Source organism: Salvelinus sp. IW2-2015, linkage group LG24 (assembly GCF_002910315.2).
Source record: "Salvelinus sp. IW2-2015 linkage group LG24, ASM291031v2, whole genome shotgun sequence".
In the NCBI taxonomy this organism is placed as follows: Eukaryota; Metazoa; Chordata; class Actinopteri; order Salmoniformes; family Salmonidae; genus Salvelinus; species Salvelinus sp. IW2-2015.
The window spans coordinates 1,970,884-1,984,568 of NC_036864.1; the positions used below are offsets into that span (position 1 = coordinate 1,970,884).

At 46.9% G+C, this 13,685-nt stretch overlaps 1 protein-coding gene across 1 annotated transcript in view; it reads right to left on the reverse strand.

Annotated features, from left to right (window-relative positions):
• Positions 1–10,968, reverse strand: part of LOC111951305 (cadherin EGF LAG seven-pass G-type receptor 1-like) — a 120,087-nt gene extending 109,119 nt beyond the window's left edge. The window contains exon 1 of the mRNA XM_070434694.1: positions 7,227–10,968. Within this exon, the coding sequence (XP_070290795.1) occupies positions 7,227–10,782 (3,556 nt within the window). The 5' untranslated portion in view covers positions 10,783–10,968. The remainder of the gene's footprint in view (positions 1–7,226) is intronic.
• Between the last annotated feature and the right edge of the window lie 2,717 nt (positions 10,969–13,685).

Here is a 13,685-nt window from a genome sequence, read left to right on the forward strand (position 1 = left end):
CTGTAGGGATTCTAGGCATAGCCTGAAGTTTTGTTCAAAGTCTGCGAGTTTCAGAGCAATGTGCTTGTGTGTGTGTGAGACCCAGACTGTTCCTGTAATCTAATAACAGTTTCTATAGACAACAAGGACAGACATAGCCTCCAAACCAAGAGAGAGAGAGAGGAGACTTTTTGTCTTTCTTTAATGAAACATTCTCATTTCATTAAAACCTCACCACCCCCCCCTTAAAATAAAACACCAAAATATATCCTGTACTGCATACATGTACCACACTCACCTTTCCCTCTGCCACATGATACAAAACATATCACAATAACCAAAAGAAACTAAACTTCTACAACCGTATATCCAAAACATCTTCCGCAGCTGTACAGACAGCCCCCCCAACACACCATATCTCCTGAAACATCTGCACACTTTATTATTTTATTGAACTCAAATTATAACCTAAGGTGCGCAGAGACCATCCCATTAAACAATAGAAAATGGTCTGTTATCCCCCCACCTTTGACCCTGTTCCCCCTTGTTATCCAAATAGCTAACTTTGCCTGAGCAAACAGAAAATTCAACAAAACACATTTGGCCTTTTCCTTATTTGAATACCTGTACCCCATTATAAACATCCCAACAGTAAAAACCACCCCCAACCTCTCGCACGGACATTCCAACAGAGACATTAATGGCATTAACCTGGCGCACACAGAAACACACGAATCACAGTTTCTCTCATAACACAGAAAGGACACCACCTGCCCGACTCCCGGTTMAACCCGTGCCAACCAGCTGTTAGTGGCCAGGGCTCTATGTGGAACCCTCCACTGGAGGTCCCCTGACCTCTTTGGTGCTGGGGGTTTGTAGAGCCCCCTCCATCTAAAACCCACCATACTCTCCTCCCCACATATCCTCTGCCACTGATGTGCCTTCACTCATGTTCGGCTCCTAATGTTCCTCATCTTAATGCAGAGGTTGTAGAGGGCTTTAACTCCCACCCCCTCCATCTCCCCCAGGCTCAGACTGTTAAAATCTAACAAGTCCTCCAGACCCCCTTGCCAGTCTCCAGTCTCTGCCGTCACCTGCAGTGGCGGAAACATTGGTGGCCCCTCCCCCTTTTGTCGCTCACCCCCCCTTACCGGCTCAGACAGTGCCTCCCAGGAATCTCTCCAGCAGCCTAAGAGAAGTTATTCCTGTTTGTTGTGCCAGGACTTCCCCTCCCTCCTCTCCCAGCAGTCGCAGGTCACCCAGCCTTAGTAAGCCCACTACCATCAGTCGCCTCTGCAGGGTGGCCGACTGAACCAATCTCAAAACGATGGCTGGGTTGTGGAAGATAGGCTCCTCCCACACCCACAGCCCAGGCTCCACACCCCCTTCTCGTGTGTGCCTTAGCAGCTGCCAGGCCCTCAGCACTGCAGAGTCAAAATCAAGGAGACCTGCTGTACTCAGCCTCTCCAGCCTCATGAGGAACAGCTGCTGGTCCAACCCTAATCCGCCAGCTCTCCTCAGCAGCGCGCATGCTGGTTCCCTCCAGCCAACATCAGTATGGTACAGCAGTCTCTGCGCCGCCTTTAGTCGGAACGCAGCCACACTGCTCTCCAGTTCCACCAGGCCCTGTCCTCCTTTGTGGACGGTCATGTACAACACTGCCACCCTCAGCCAGTGATGGCCCGACCAGAAAAAGTCCACCAGCTTGCGTTGCAGGTCTGCGAGCAGACCGGCGGGGGGGTTGAGGACAGCCAGTTTATGCCACAGGGAAGATGCCACCAGGTTGTTGATTATCAGCACCCTCCCTCTATATGACACTTGGGACAGGAGCCACTTCCACCCGGGCAATATTGCCAACTAGACCCAGCCTCATCTACACCACCATCTATAGCATGACTAGGCCCAGCCTCATCTACACCACCATCCCTGGCATGACTAGACCCAGCCTCATCTACACCACCATCCATAACCTGACTAGACCCAGCCTCATGTACACCACCATCTATAGCATGACTAGACCCAACCTTATCTACACCACCATCCCTGGCATGACTAGGCCCAGCCTCTGCTGTCTGCATCTCATTGCTCCCCTGCGTGTTGACCTCGATTTCCCCCACTAGCGCTTGTGCCCTCACCTTGTCTACGGACTTTATGTGGTCACGCAAAGGTGAGGTCACGCTTACGCCCCAAATCCCTACACTCAAAACACCATAGACTATCTGTGCTGGCAAACCCTGCGTAGAGCCCCTCCCCATGCCTCACTTTAAAATGCACATTTAACTGTTGCTCATTGTTATTCTGAAACATACACATTTGCCTCCGGAACGAAACAACGTGCTTAACGGAATCTGCCTGAAAACCTGCCGACACGAAAACCGCTAGCAAACTTATCAAAACGACACAGCTCTTTCCTGATTGGATCATCCGTAATAAACAGAGGCAAATTTGCAACTACCACCCTTGTCAAAAGGGAAGAAAGAGGCAAAATTGGCACCAACACACCCCTTACAAATATTTCACTAGCAATTAGTCTACCAACCAAATTTGCTATTTTCATGAACAGAACCACAGCTTTGTTCATTCTGGAAGCGGAATGTATAAATTCAGCTCCTACCTGTTTACCGACTGTGAGCAGAACCTCCTCCACTTTAACTCCATTCTCAGGAACACACCTGAATCCATGCCGTATCGACAGCGTCTCCTCCGCGCTAGGCTGAGAAGCCATCGCGCACACCACACCTTCCAAACCCCAGGAAACAAACTCTGTCCTCTTCCACCCTAACTTTGAAAAAACCTGTGGATACCGCTAAAACAAATAGTGCATTAACCCTCCACCATAGAAAATAAAATTGAAAGAAAGACCAAGAACAGAATCAAGAAAAGAAGATAGGACAGAGCCCTCTACACCAAACACTCAAACTCCCAGCATGCACTGCGAGAGAGAGAGAGAGAGAGAGAAGAGCATGATAGAGAGATTATAGAGCGCGATAGAGATAGGGAGAGAAGGGAGGAGAGGGATGAGAGGCAGAGAGACCAGAGAGGACAACAAAGAGAGTGAGGAAGACCCCAGAGAGACCCCCAGAAGGAGGAGAGAAGCCAGAAGAGAGAAGAGAGAAGAGAGGAGAGAGACGAGAGAGAGAGCGAGAGATGAGAGAGAGAGAGCGAGAGAGAGAGAAGAAAGAGAGACGAGAGAGAGAAGCAGAGAGAGAGAGAGAGAGAGAGAGAGGAGAGAGAGAGAGAGAGAGAGAGAAGAGAAGAGAGAGACGAGAGAGAAGACGAGAGAGAGAGAGAGAGAGAGAGGAGAAGAGAGAGAGAGAAGAGCAGAGAGAGAGATTGTAGAGAGTGATAGAGGAAGGGGAGACGATGAGAGGGGAGAGAGGAGGTTGTAATGTCTTAGGAATGACCAGGGAGTTGCTGTGCTAATATCAGTTATTTCAGTGCCAAGACTAATATACCACCACATCACGCGCATAAACATGTAAACAAAATCTGGTCTATGAATAGAGGATGACTTACATCACACGAAACGTCAACAAATCCATCAATCTCCGAAGCCACAGATCCAATCTGTCATGTGTCTTATCTTCATTCTAAACAAAAGCCTGGTCCAAGATCGGTGTGTGCTGTATAGCCAACACTTATGATACCAAGGAGTTGACAGTACAGCACAAACAGATCTGGGACCAGGCCAATGTTGCTCTCGGCAGCACCTGTATAGGTAGTGATTCATCTCTACCAGCCTCTCCGGACATTGTTAGGACATCCATCAGAGTCAGGGGTCAGAGGTTGTGTGTAGACACAGGAAGGAGCCCAGCCACACCAATAACCCCTCTCGCTCTACCTCTCTGTTGCAGCTGGTTGAGTGCAGTCAGTGGCAGCAGTGGTAGTATTGTGACAGGCAGGGCTGGGATACACACTGGTGTAACAGTATAACTTTAGTCCGTCCCCTCGCCCCGAACCGGGCGCAAACCAGGGACCCTCTGCACACATCAACAACAGTCACCYACGAAGCATCGTTACCCATCGCTCCACAAAAGCCGCGGCCCTTGCAGAGCAAGGGGAACCACTACTTCAAGGTCTCAAAGCGAGTGACGTCACCGATTGAAACGCTATTAGCGCGCACCACCGCTAACTAGCTAGCCATTTCACATCGGTTACACTGCCACAGCTGGACAGGGGGCACACTCTCCTCTTTCCCACACACACACACACATCTCCTTACTTTAGTCCTTTCCTTTTCAAAACCTCTTGTAAGATGTATTCAGCACCTGATATACTAAAACATCTCTACTTCTTATCTTATTCATGCTGCTGCAGTAGTGTCCTCGTGTAAATCAAATTAAACCTCTTGGGTTCCTCCAGAAATCTGATTATGGGACTCACATGAAACGGTAAACCTCTTCTGGGTGCTATGGAGATAAACTTCAGAGAAAGAGAGAGAAAGAGAGASCAAGAGGAAGAGAAAATGAGACTGTAGAGAGAAAAAGAGATAGGGAGAGAACACTATGTGGCTCCTACAGAGTGGGGTCGAGGGCCAAACCTAGGAGACGCTAGCTAAAGGCCCCTAAGGAGAACGGAGGAGTGGGTGCGTGTCGTGGCGCACTGCAAGCTCTCCCTCCCTTCATCCCTCCCTCCTTACCTCCAAAAGAAGAAAGAGAGCGAGAGGGACCAAGTGGAAATGATGATTTAGCACCAATCACTCCAGATCATTAAGGTACAGCTCACAAAGTCGGCCTACAGAAGAGTAACACTATCCATCCCTCGTCTCTGTTATGCCCAGAGGGCCACACAAACAGACAGCTTCATATAACACAGACAGAACTCTGTATACTGGGCCTGAGAAAGACGTAGGTATCTAAGATAGAMGCCTGAGGAGATAGATACGTTGGAGAGTCACGTCAATGGCTCTTCTTTTATKAAGACTACGGTGAATAAAACGAGAGAGCTAAATTCGGAGGGAAAAGCTTGTTGAATGTTGAGCTCGCCAGATWAGAGATATTGTATTACAGTGGGAACACTCAGCCCCTACCGTTCCTCATCGGTGTTGTTCTAAGGGGAGAGACAGAGTGGTGTTGTGACTAGAATGTTAACCTGCGTTATCTGGGGGGACATCTGACAGGCAGGGAGGCCTTTCAGGAGGGTTAGATAAACAACTGCAATCCCTTTCCTGTTAGGTAGAATAAAACACCTGTTCTGTTCTTAACCCGTTTTTGAGAAATACAATTTGGTCAATTTAAACTGGTTTTGAGAGCTTAGTTTGAATGGGTGAACTGACCGAAAGAGACATCTTAGATATCTAATTCAAACAATGTTCGATTTCACACATCAGTAGCCACCACTACTATGCCCATCTSTATGCMCAGGAGATCCGATTKAACTAATAATATAATTGTTTTTTGTAACAAACATTTGTTTCCTAATATTGGACCTAATCTTCCAAAAAGCTCTGAATTGAATTTGAGCCATGCCATTATCTCACAGAGAAAGAGAGAGAAGGGCTAGTGTTTCATTAGTAAAGGAAGCCAGGAGCAGGCTGTTGGTGTCTGTCTCAGTCTGGTCTCCTGTTGTCCCTAGAGGGCCCTTCCTCTCCCGTGGGGCTGAGGTTGAGAGGTCAGAGCACCAGTGGAAATGGTTACCTAACATTTGACATCACGGTGTGTCTAGAGTAGTGAGGAGGGAGGTTGGGGGTCGGAATGTGTGTGTGTGTGTGTGTGTGTGTGTGTGTGTGTGTGTGTGTGTGTGTGTGTGTGTGTGTGTGTGTGTGTGTGTGTGTGTGTGTGTGTGTGTGTGTGTGTGTGTAAGATGCATTATTCTGATGGTGTGATGGAAGGGGGGCAGGAGTGCCCCTCGAGGGACAGCCGGGGGTCAGCATTGTCAAGGAGATCTCTCAAGAGTCCCAATTGTTATCGGCGAATGCGAAAGAAGGTCCACTAGTGACCACGAGCCTCTGGACAGACTGTCTTTTGTTACACAGAAAAAGACAAGTCACTGAGATAACTAATTATGAGAGAGGTTGAGAAGGAAAGGCATAGAGAGGTTTCATTCTTGGTAAATAGAAAGAGATGGATTGAGAGAGCGAGAGAGAGAGAGAGACTTAAGACAGCAGTCTCTCACGGGATAGGATGCCTCTCTCCCACTTACTGCCTGAGAGAAGTCAATACTAAGGCCTGTATAACATCAATGCTCTATATTACAGTTGAAATAACCTCTACCACAGTGTCTCTGTGAGGGTGTGAGCTATGGTTGTTTGGATTAGTGTAATGTGTAATTTAACAGAACAAAGTATACTGCTGTAAAAGAGGACATCTTTCACATAAATGCTTTCTGCGTGACTTAACGACGAATGCAGATAACCCATCTTACTTTTATTACACTAAACTGTATGGGCTGTACAACACAATCAGTGAAAAGGACTCCTAGTTTTTAACCGAAATTGCAGCAAAATCACCCAGCACGAACTGCTGACTAAGGCTATGTAAAAGCACGGAGAACTATTTCAGTGAGTGAATGCGTGAGACAGACGTTGCCCCAGTTTTGATCATCACACTTAACCATTCCTGCTAACCTAAGTGAAAAAGGGGCCAACATAAGCTGTTCACTTCTATTTCTGCAGTGAAAAAAAACAACAACATTGGTTCAAAAATAAGGGCACCTGGTATATTAGCACCTTTTATGAACCCAGGCAACCACCACAATACAGTATCACACAAACAGTAGAAAACGGTAGAACCAGATACTGTTACACCTTCCAACTACCACTCACTAAACATATACAGCACTTCAGCTAGGGCCTAAGCTCCGCGTCGCTTCAATAGAACACGCAGTCAACTACACACAGTTCCAGACGATAGATATAATATCTATTATCTATCGCACATATATTTCTTACACTTATTCCACTCTGCAAGCGGCAAACTATTTCAGGCGACTGGAAAGAGCGGAAAACCAAAATAGCTTACTTTCAAATGCTTCTTCACTTCATTTCATTCAACTCTCGGTCATTCCAGACCACGCAAATCACCACTGAGATATCCATCTCGAATAAATGATTTTGCTTACTCATTCAACTCTGCCAGCCGGGAAAACAGGCCTATTTTACACCTCTAAATAAAAGTCCAGAAGAATATGATTTATGAACAAGGCGTTTCCTTTAGGTAATAAGACAGGTAATGACAGTTAACAATAACAATAAGACATGGTAATAAGCGGATCACCCATTTGCATGTATACATTTGAGGTGCTCTTACCTGAGACAGAGACAGTCATGGGGGCCTCTAGAGGTCTGTTGTTATCCAGGTCTCTGCTGAGCTTTAGTTCCCCCGTGTCTGCATTTAGCACTAGCAGGTTCAGCTCATTCCCCGACTCAAAACTGTAGTGGAGTTTATCCGACACGTCCGGGTCATGGCCAGGTACCTTCCCTATGATCCCTGAGGGGAAACTATTGGACTTGTTGGTCACATAGTTATTGAAGATAATCTCAAAGTTCTGCAGAACCGGGTCGTTGTCATTGATGTCGACTAAACGGAYGTGGACYGTGGCCCGGCTGACGAGCGGAGCGGACGTGGCCTGGACCACRATRACRWACTCGGTTCTGGACTCGTAGTCGAGGTCCGTGAGGGCGGTGAGGTCGCCTTTGAAGATGTCCAGCTTGAAGACCTCYGGGATGTTCCCCTCSACGATCTGGTACATGATCTGAGCGTTGGTTCCCTCATCTGGGTCGGTGGCGCTGATCCGAGCCAAGACGGAACCGACGGGACTGTTCTCCTCTACGTAGATAAACAGTTCGTCCTTCTCGAACACGGGSGCGTTRTCGTTGATATCCAGYACTGACACCTGGATGTCCACYGCTGCTTTGAGAGGAGGRATCCCCTTATCCACAGCGAAGGCCTTCAGKGTATACACAGGCACGTTCTCTCTGTCTARCTTCCTGGCTGTTCTGATGATGCCAGAGTAGGGCTCGATGAAGAAGTCCCCCTCYCCGTCATCTCCACCCTGGAAGGTGTAGCTCAGCCTGCCGTTGGACCCGGAGTCCCTGTCGGAGGCAGATATCTGGAGCACGCTGGTGTAAACGGGTGCGTCCTCAAATACAGTCCCCCGATACATGTCCCGTAGGAACTGAGGTGTGTTGTCRTTGGCATCCAGGATTATTATCTCCACATAGGTYGTATCGGACTTCTGAGGAATGCCRTTGTCCCTGGCGATGATGGCTARSGTGTACGACGCCTGGTCCTCGTAGTCTATCTCCATCTGGGTGGTGATGGCGCCCGTGTCGGGGTCGATCTTAAACTGGGGGACGTTGTCCTCCATGATGTACGTGATGCGAGCGTTTTCACCCGTGTCTTCGTCGGTGGCGCTGATGACGACCACAATGGACCCCACGGGCCGGTCCTCGCTAATCATCACCTGGTAGTTGGCGCTCTGGAACACGGGGCGGTGYGTGTTGGCGTCCGTGACGTTGATGAACACCTGTGCCATGTCATAACGYGTGCCGTCCGAAGCAGTYACYGYCAGGACRTACTGGCGCTCCTGTTTGTAGTCTAASGGTAACGCCAAGGTGATGAGCCCKCCTCCACTCTGACTGGTGATGGCRAAACGRTTCCTGGTGTTTCCGCTRGAGATCTGATAGGTWACGACGCTATTTACATCCCTGTCRAYGGCTGTCACTGTCAACACACTGGTCCCCACCACAGCATCCTCATTMATCTTYAGAGAATACACCTTCTCTGTGAAGGTCGGGATGTTGTCGTTCACATCTAGGACCGTGATGCTCACGCTGGCTGAGGATGACATCACAGGTATCCCACAATCCCTTGCTTCCATGCCGAAGGTATAGAACTCGGTGGTTTCCCTGTCGAGCTCYGCGGCGACCGTGATCCACCCAGTGCTATTGTTGATGGTGAAGGGGAAACCAGGGGAGGTGTCGGTGAGACGGTACTCCAGACGAGCGTTATCCCCAGAATCAGCGTCTATAGCCTGGATGTGGATTACTGAGTAGCCAATGGCCACATTCTCCAGCACAGTGGATTGAAACGGCGTGCTGACGAACATAGGAGCGTTATCATTTACGTCAACCACCTGGACCACCACCATCCCAGTCCCGTTGATCAACGGAGGCCTGCCACCATCCTGAGCTTTAATCCGTAAATTATACTCTCTGATCATTTCGTAATCCAGGGGATTAATGACATCGATGACCCCAKTGGGMGAGTGGATGTAGAACTGYCCCTTCACGTTGCCACTGATGATGCTGTAGTGGACCTTAGCRTTGTTTCCCTCGTCYWTGTCCGTGGCCTSRACTTGAGTGACTTTAGAGTTGACGGCCACGTTCTCAGGGATTTGGACCACGTAACGTTTCTCACTGAACTGGGGGTAGTTGTCGTTCTCGTCCTCTACCGAGATGTTGACGGTGGCCGTGGCGCTCCGGGGTYCAGGGTCTTTCCCCTGGTCGTTGGCTTCCACGATMAGCTGGTACTGGGACATGGTCTCTCTGTCGGGCCGCTCTCTGATCCTCACTAGCCCGTGGCGTGGGTCGATMTCAAAACCAGYGTTCACTCYGYCGCTGTTGACKATTTTATAGACCATATTGGCGTTGGAGGGTGCGTCCCCGTCTGTGGCTCTTATGGTCATGACCTCAAAGCCCACCTCTACATTCTCCCGTATGGTTACACGGTATTCAGTCTGCTCGAACACCGGSCCGTGGTCGTTGGTGTCRCYGACYGTCACGGTGAGGTAAGACGTGGCTGAGCGCCGTGGGGAGCCGTTGTCTGTCACCATTACTTTGAAGACGTGTGTGTCTTTGACCTCTCTGTCTAAAGGCTGCACTGTTGTAATAGCACCGGTCTGAGGGTTTATTACAAAAAAGTCGTTGGATCTGCTGTCAAAGAGGGCCTCCATTCCATACTCTATTCTACCTGCCTCTCCATCATCCGGATCAGTGGCCTTTAGTGTGATGACGCGGGTCCCTGATGGTTCATTCTCGGGAACAGACACCTGGTAGTTGGGGAGCTGAAACTGGGGAGGTGTGTTCACATTTCTCCGTTTTCGGTGGTTCCATTTGCCAGGCACAATCTGGATGGTGTGTGATGATGATAACTGCCCATGGGTCTCTCCCTCAACCACTGTCACCAACCGCAACCTCACGCGCACGGAGACGCGGACGCTCCGGTCACTCAGAGCACGCAGTGTACAATGCAAATGCACATCGCGCAGCTCTCCGTGCCCCAAACAGTAGTCTTCCTCCAGCAATAGATTGCCATGTTTAAAAACTGCTCTCAAGTCTTTCCCAGTAGTACATGATGAGGCAGAAAAATTGATATTTCGCGTAAAGGCAGGCAAAAGTTTTGTTACATTCACAAGCAAATTACCTGCGGGTAAGCAGGAAGTTGCTTCCAGTTTGGAAAGGTAATTGATGTGAATGTCGAGTTTACCTATTGTGCTCTTTCTCTTGTATTTGATAAAACAGTCTTGTCCGTGTACAAATGTATTGAAATGTGTCAAAACAACATTTTCAGACGTCAACGAGCCTATCCTGATATAGACAGGCACCGGGTTCCTCAATAAGCGCACACAATCCACTTTTCGGTACATACGGAGAGCTCCTTCTTGCCATTCCACTTGTAAAAAGTTCTGAATGTATTTAGGAGTTAAAGTCCTGTCGATTTTGTATGTCCAACCGGGCCCCAGGGACAAATTTGCCAAAACGGTCCCCGTTTGTAACGTCTCCGAAAGGTGTAGCTCGAAACATCCCAGCAAGGGCACATTGAATAGAACACAAACCCAGATCCAATACATCGGTAATTCCATGGTTTAAAACTCCAACAAAACCCATTCAACTTCATCGAAACACCTCCACCAAAGCATTAACTATCCCTGTCCCTTTTTCTTTTATCCTTCATGGTGAAGTTTGAAAGTGGAAACGACACTTAAATCCATAGTATCCACGGAGCGCAGTCACATYAATCTACGAGCAAGTTTTAAATGACTACAAAATGGCTCCACCGCTCCCCTCCTCTGAGAGTTGATTAGCATAAACCTGCTGTGTTCGGATCACCGGGACAATTTCGCAGGGGGGCTTTCTCATGGAGATTCGGAAGTGTAYTTAGCTGTTGACGAATGCGCATTCGGACCATTGTTATAACAATACAGAGAGCTTGTTAACACGCGCATTGTGTGTTTGAGGACCACTAGAACGTTGTTATGAAACTAGTTTGGTATCATTCAAACTTTCCCCGATGTTTAGAGATTAAAGTTGTGTATTGAGTTTGTCACCTGGGAAAATGGTACATTGTTAGAGATGAGTCTGGTCACGGGTTCCGAGAAAATTTGCGCACAACCATCTATTGGAAAAGGTTATTAARCTGTTTGGTCAATGGGATCGCTATTGTCATTGTTAGTAGTCTAGAGCTCAGCATTTGCATATCAATTGTGAATAAATAGTTGAAAATAATGTATTGACTTAGATTTGGCCCATGTGTATGGAGTTGGATTATATACATTTATGGTCAGTTAATGAATGATCTATTTTCAGAATATGCATAACTCTCCAGATCATCCATTGAAATTAGATTATAATCCATAGCTTCCTCCATTTCCTGCATCCTACCATTTATGTTGGTATCCATGTCAATGTAGCCTTGTTTAACGAAAAAGTGTCCGTTGCACCGATTTGTAATGTATGCTGCTTTAATTCATTCCATTGGCGATTTTAGCATGTACATCTTGGTGGGGCAAAAAACAAAGTGGGATGCATGCCAGCTAAGCCAATACACAACACACCACTAAACAATACATGAATTGCACTATAAGGGTGACAAACTGCACCCAGAAACTGTTAGGGCCTAAAAAATATATATTTTTTATTTAACTAGGCAAGTCAGTTAAGAACAAATTCTTATTTACAATGACGGCCTACACATAAAACTGTCCCAACATCTTACCACTGCTACACCTGTCTATCAACGGAGCCTTGTCTGGCAGCGACACTGTTCATTCAGCCTCATTTACAGCCTTAAAAAAAACATAGCTGATATGGCTGACTTGCTTAAACAAATGTGGTTTCTAATAACAATTGAAATGTACAAACTATGGCGACAAGCAGATAAGAGGCAATCCATAATTTCAATTAAGACATTCATGAGCGAGCTAGGATGGACTTAGTCAATATAACTATTTGTTTAGCACTTTTCAAATGTACAGCGACAGAATTCACAACATGGGCCGTTCTTACAGTGTTCTCCATGTACACCAATTCAGAACCGTATGATAAATAAAGGGGGCATATAAGCAGACAATGAAAGCTCTTACAAAATTCAAGGATTACATTTCTCTTAAACAGGTTATATGCACCACAAAGTCTCAACAGTAGGCAGAATTAAGAGAGACCAAATTATTAGGGTGAGGCACATGGCCTACTAACACCTTACTACACATCATACACTTAGTATTACTTTCTTAGCTACAGTATACAGCTCCCTGGCATATTACATAATTTATTCAGCAGCATACAAGATATTTTTGGACTTACCTTGTTGTGCTGTGCTCACTTGAACAGGAAGGTGGCACGGTGGTCCTTCGTGGGCAAATTTTGTCATCAAAGTCTGGCATTCTCTGGATTTATGGTACTTTCAAGACAACTGGGAACTCTGAAAAAAACAGGGTCGAATCATGATGACGTCATTGATCTTCAGGTCGTAGCTCTAGAAAGAGGCCCGAGTTCCCGACTTACAATTCCGAGTTGGATGACCATTCAAAGCGTATTTCCCAGTCTGAGCTTTTTTCCCCAGAATTCACAGTTGTCTTGAACTCACTGAAGTCAAGTTTTAGCAGTTTTGAGTTACCGGTTTCTTTTTAGCTAAAAATGTGGGGTTCAAAACAGGCCCTGAATGACAGGTTGCCACTGATTCATTCACAACTTTTGGCGAATTGTAGGTTTTATTCCCATGGATATCACATCACCAAGGTATGCATGGAACTAAATAATGCATCATCTGCAAAGCCATTGAACAGGTAATGGCCAAAATAAAGAAAACACCAACATAAAGTGTCTTAATAGGGGRTTGGGCCACCACGAGCCAGAATTGCTTCAATGCACCTTGGCATAGAAGTGTCTGGAACTCTATTGGAGGGATGCGATACCATTCTTCCATAAAAAAATCCATAAATTGGTGTTTTGTTGATGGTGGTGGAAAACGCTGTCTCAAGCACCACTCCAGAATCTCCCATAAGTGTTCAATTGGGTTGAGATCTGGTGACGACCATGGCATATGGTTTACATCATTTTCATGTTCATCAAACCATTGTGATTACTCATGCACTGTGGATGGGGGCATTGCTATCCTATAGGTGCATAGCCATGGCCGCCAAAATAATGTTCTCCCCAGCATTTTATACACCCTAACCAAGCACAATGGGATGTTAATCGCTTAATTAACTCAGGAACCACAACATACTTTGTATCCCACATTTCCTCCAGTGTTTCCATTATTTTGGTAGTTACATCTACATTCCACCTGGTATAACATCAATTATGTTAATTTAACCACCAGTGCATAGGCAAAGTATAGAAGGTTAAGTATAACTTGTACGTGTTCGCCCCCTTGTGGCGAGAGAGGAAGAGGACGTGAATCAGTAGCAACAGAGGTAAAGTAAAGTGACACATACTTTAGCTGGATTTCTTCAGTGAGGTTTTCTGCTGGCAACAAAAAGGC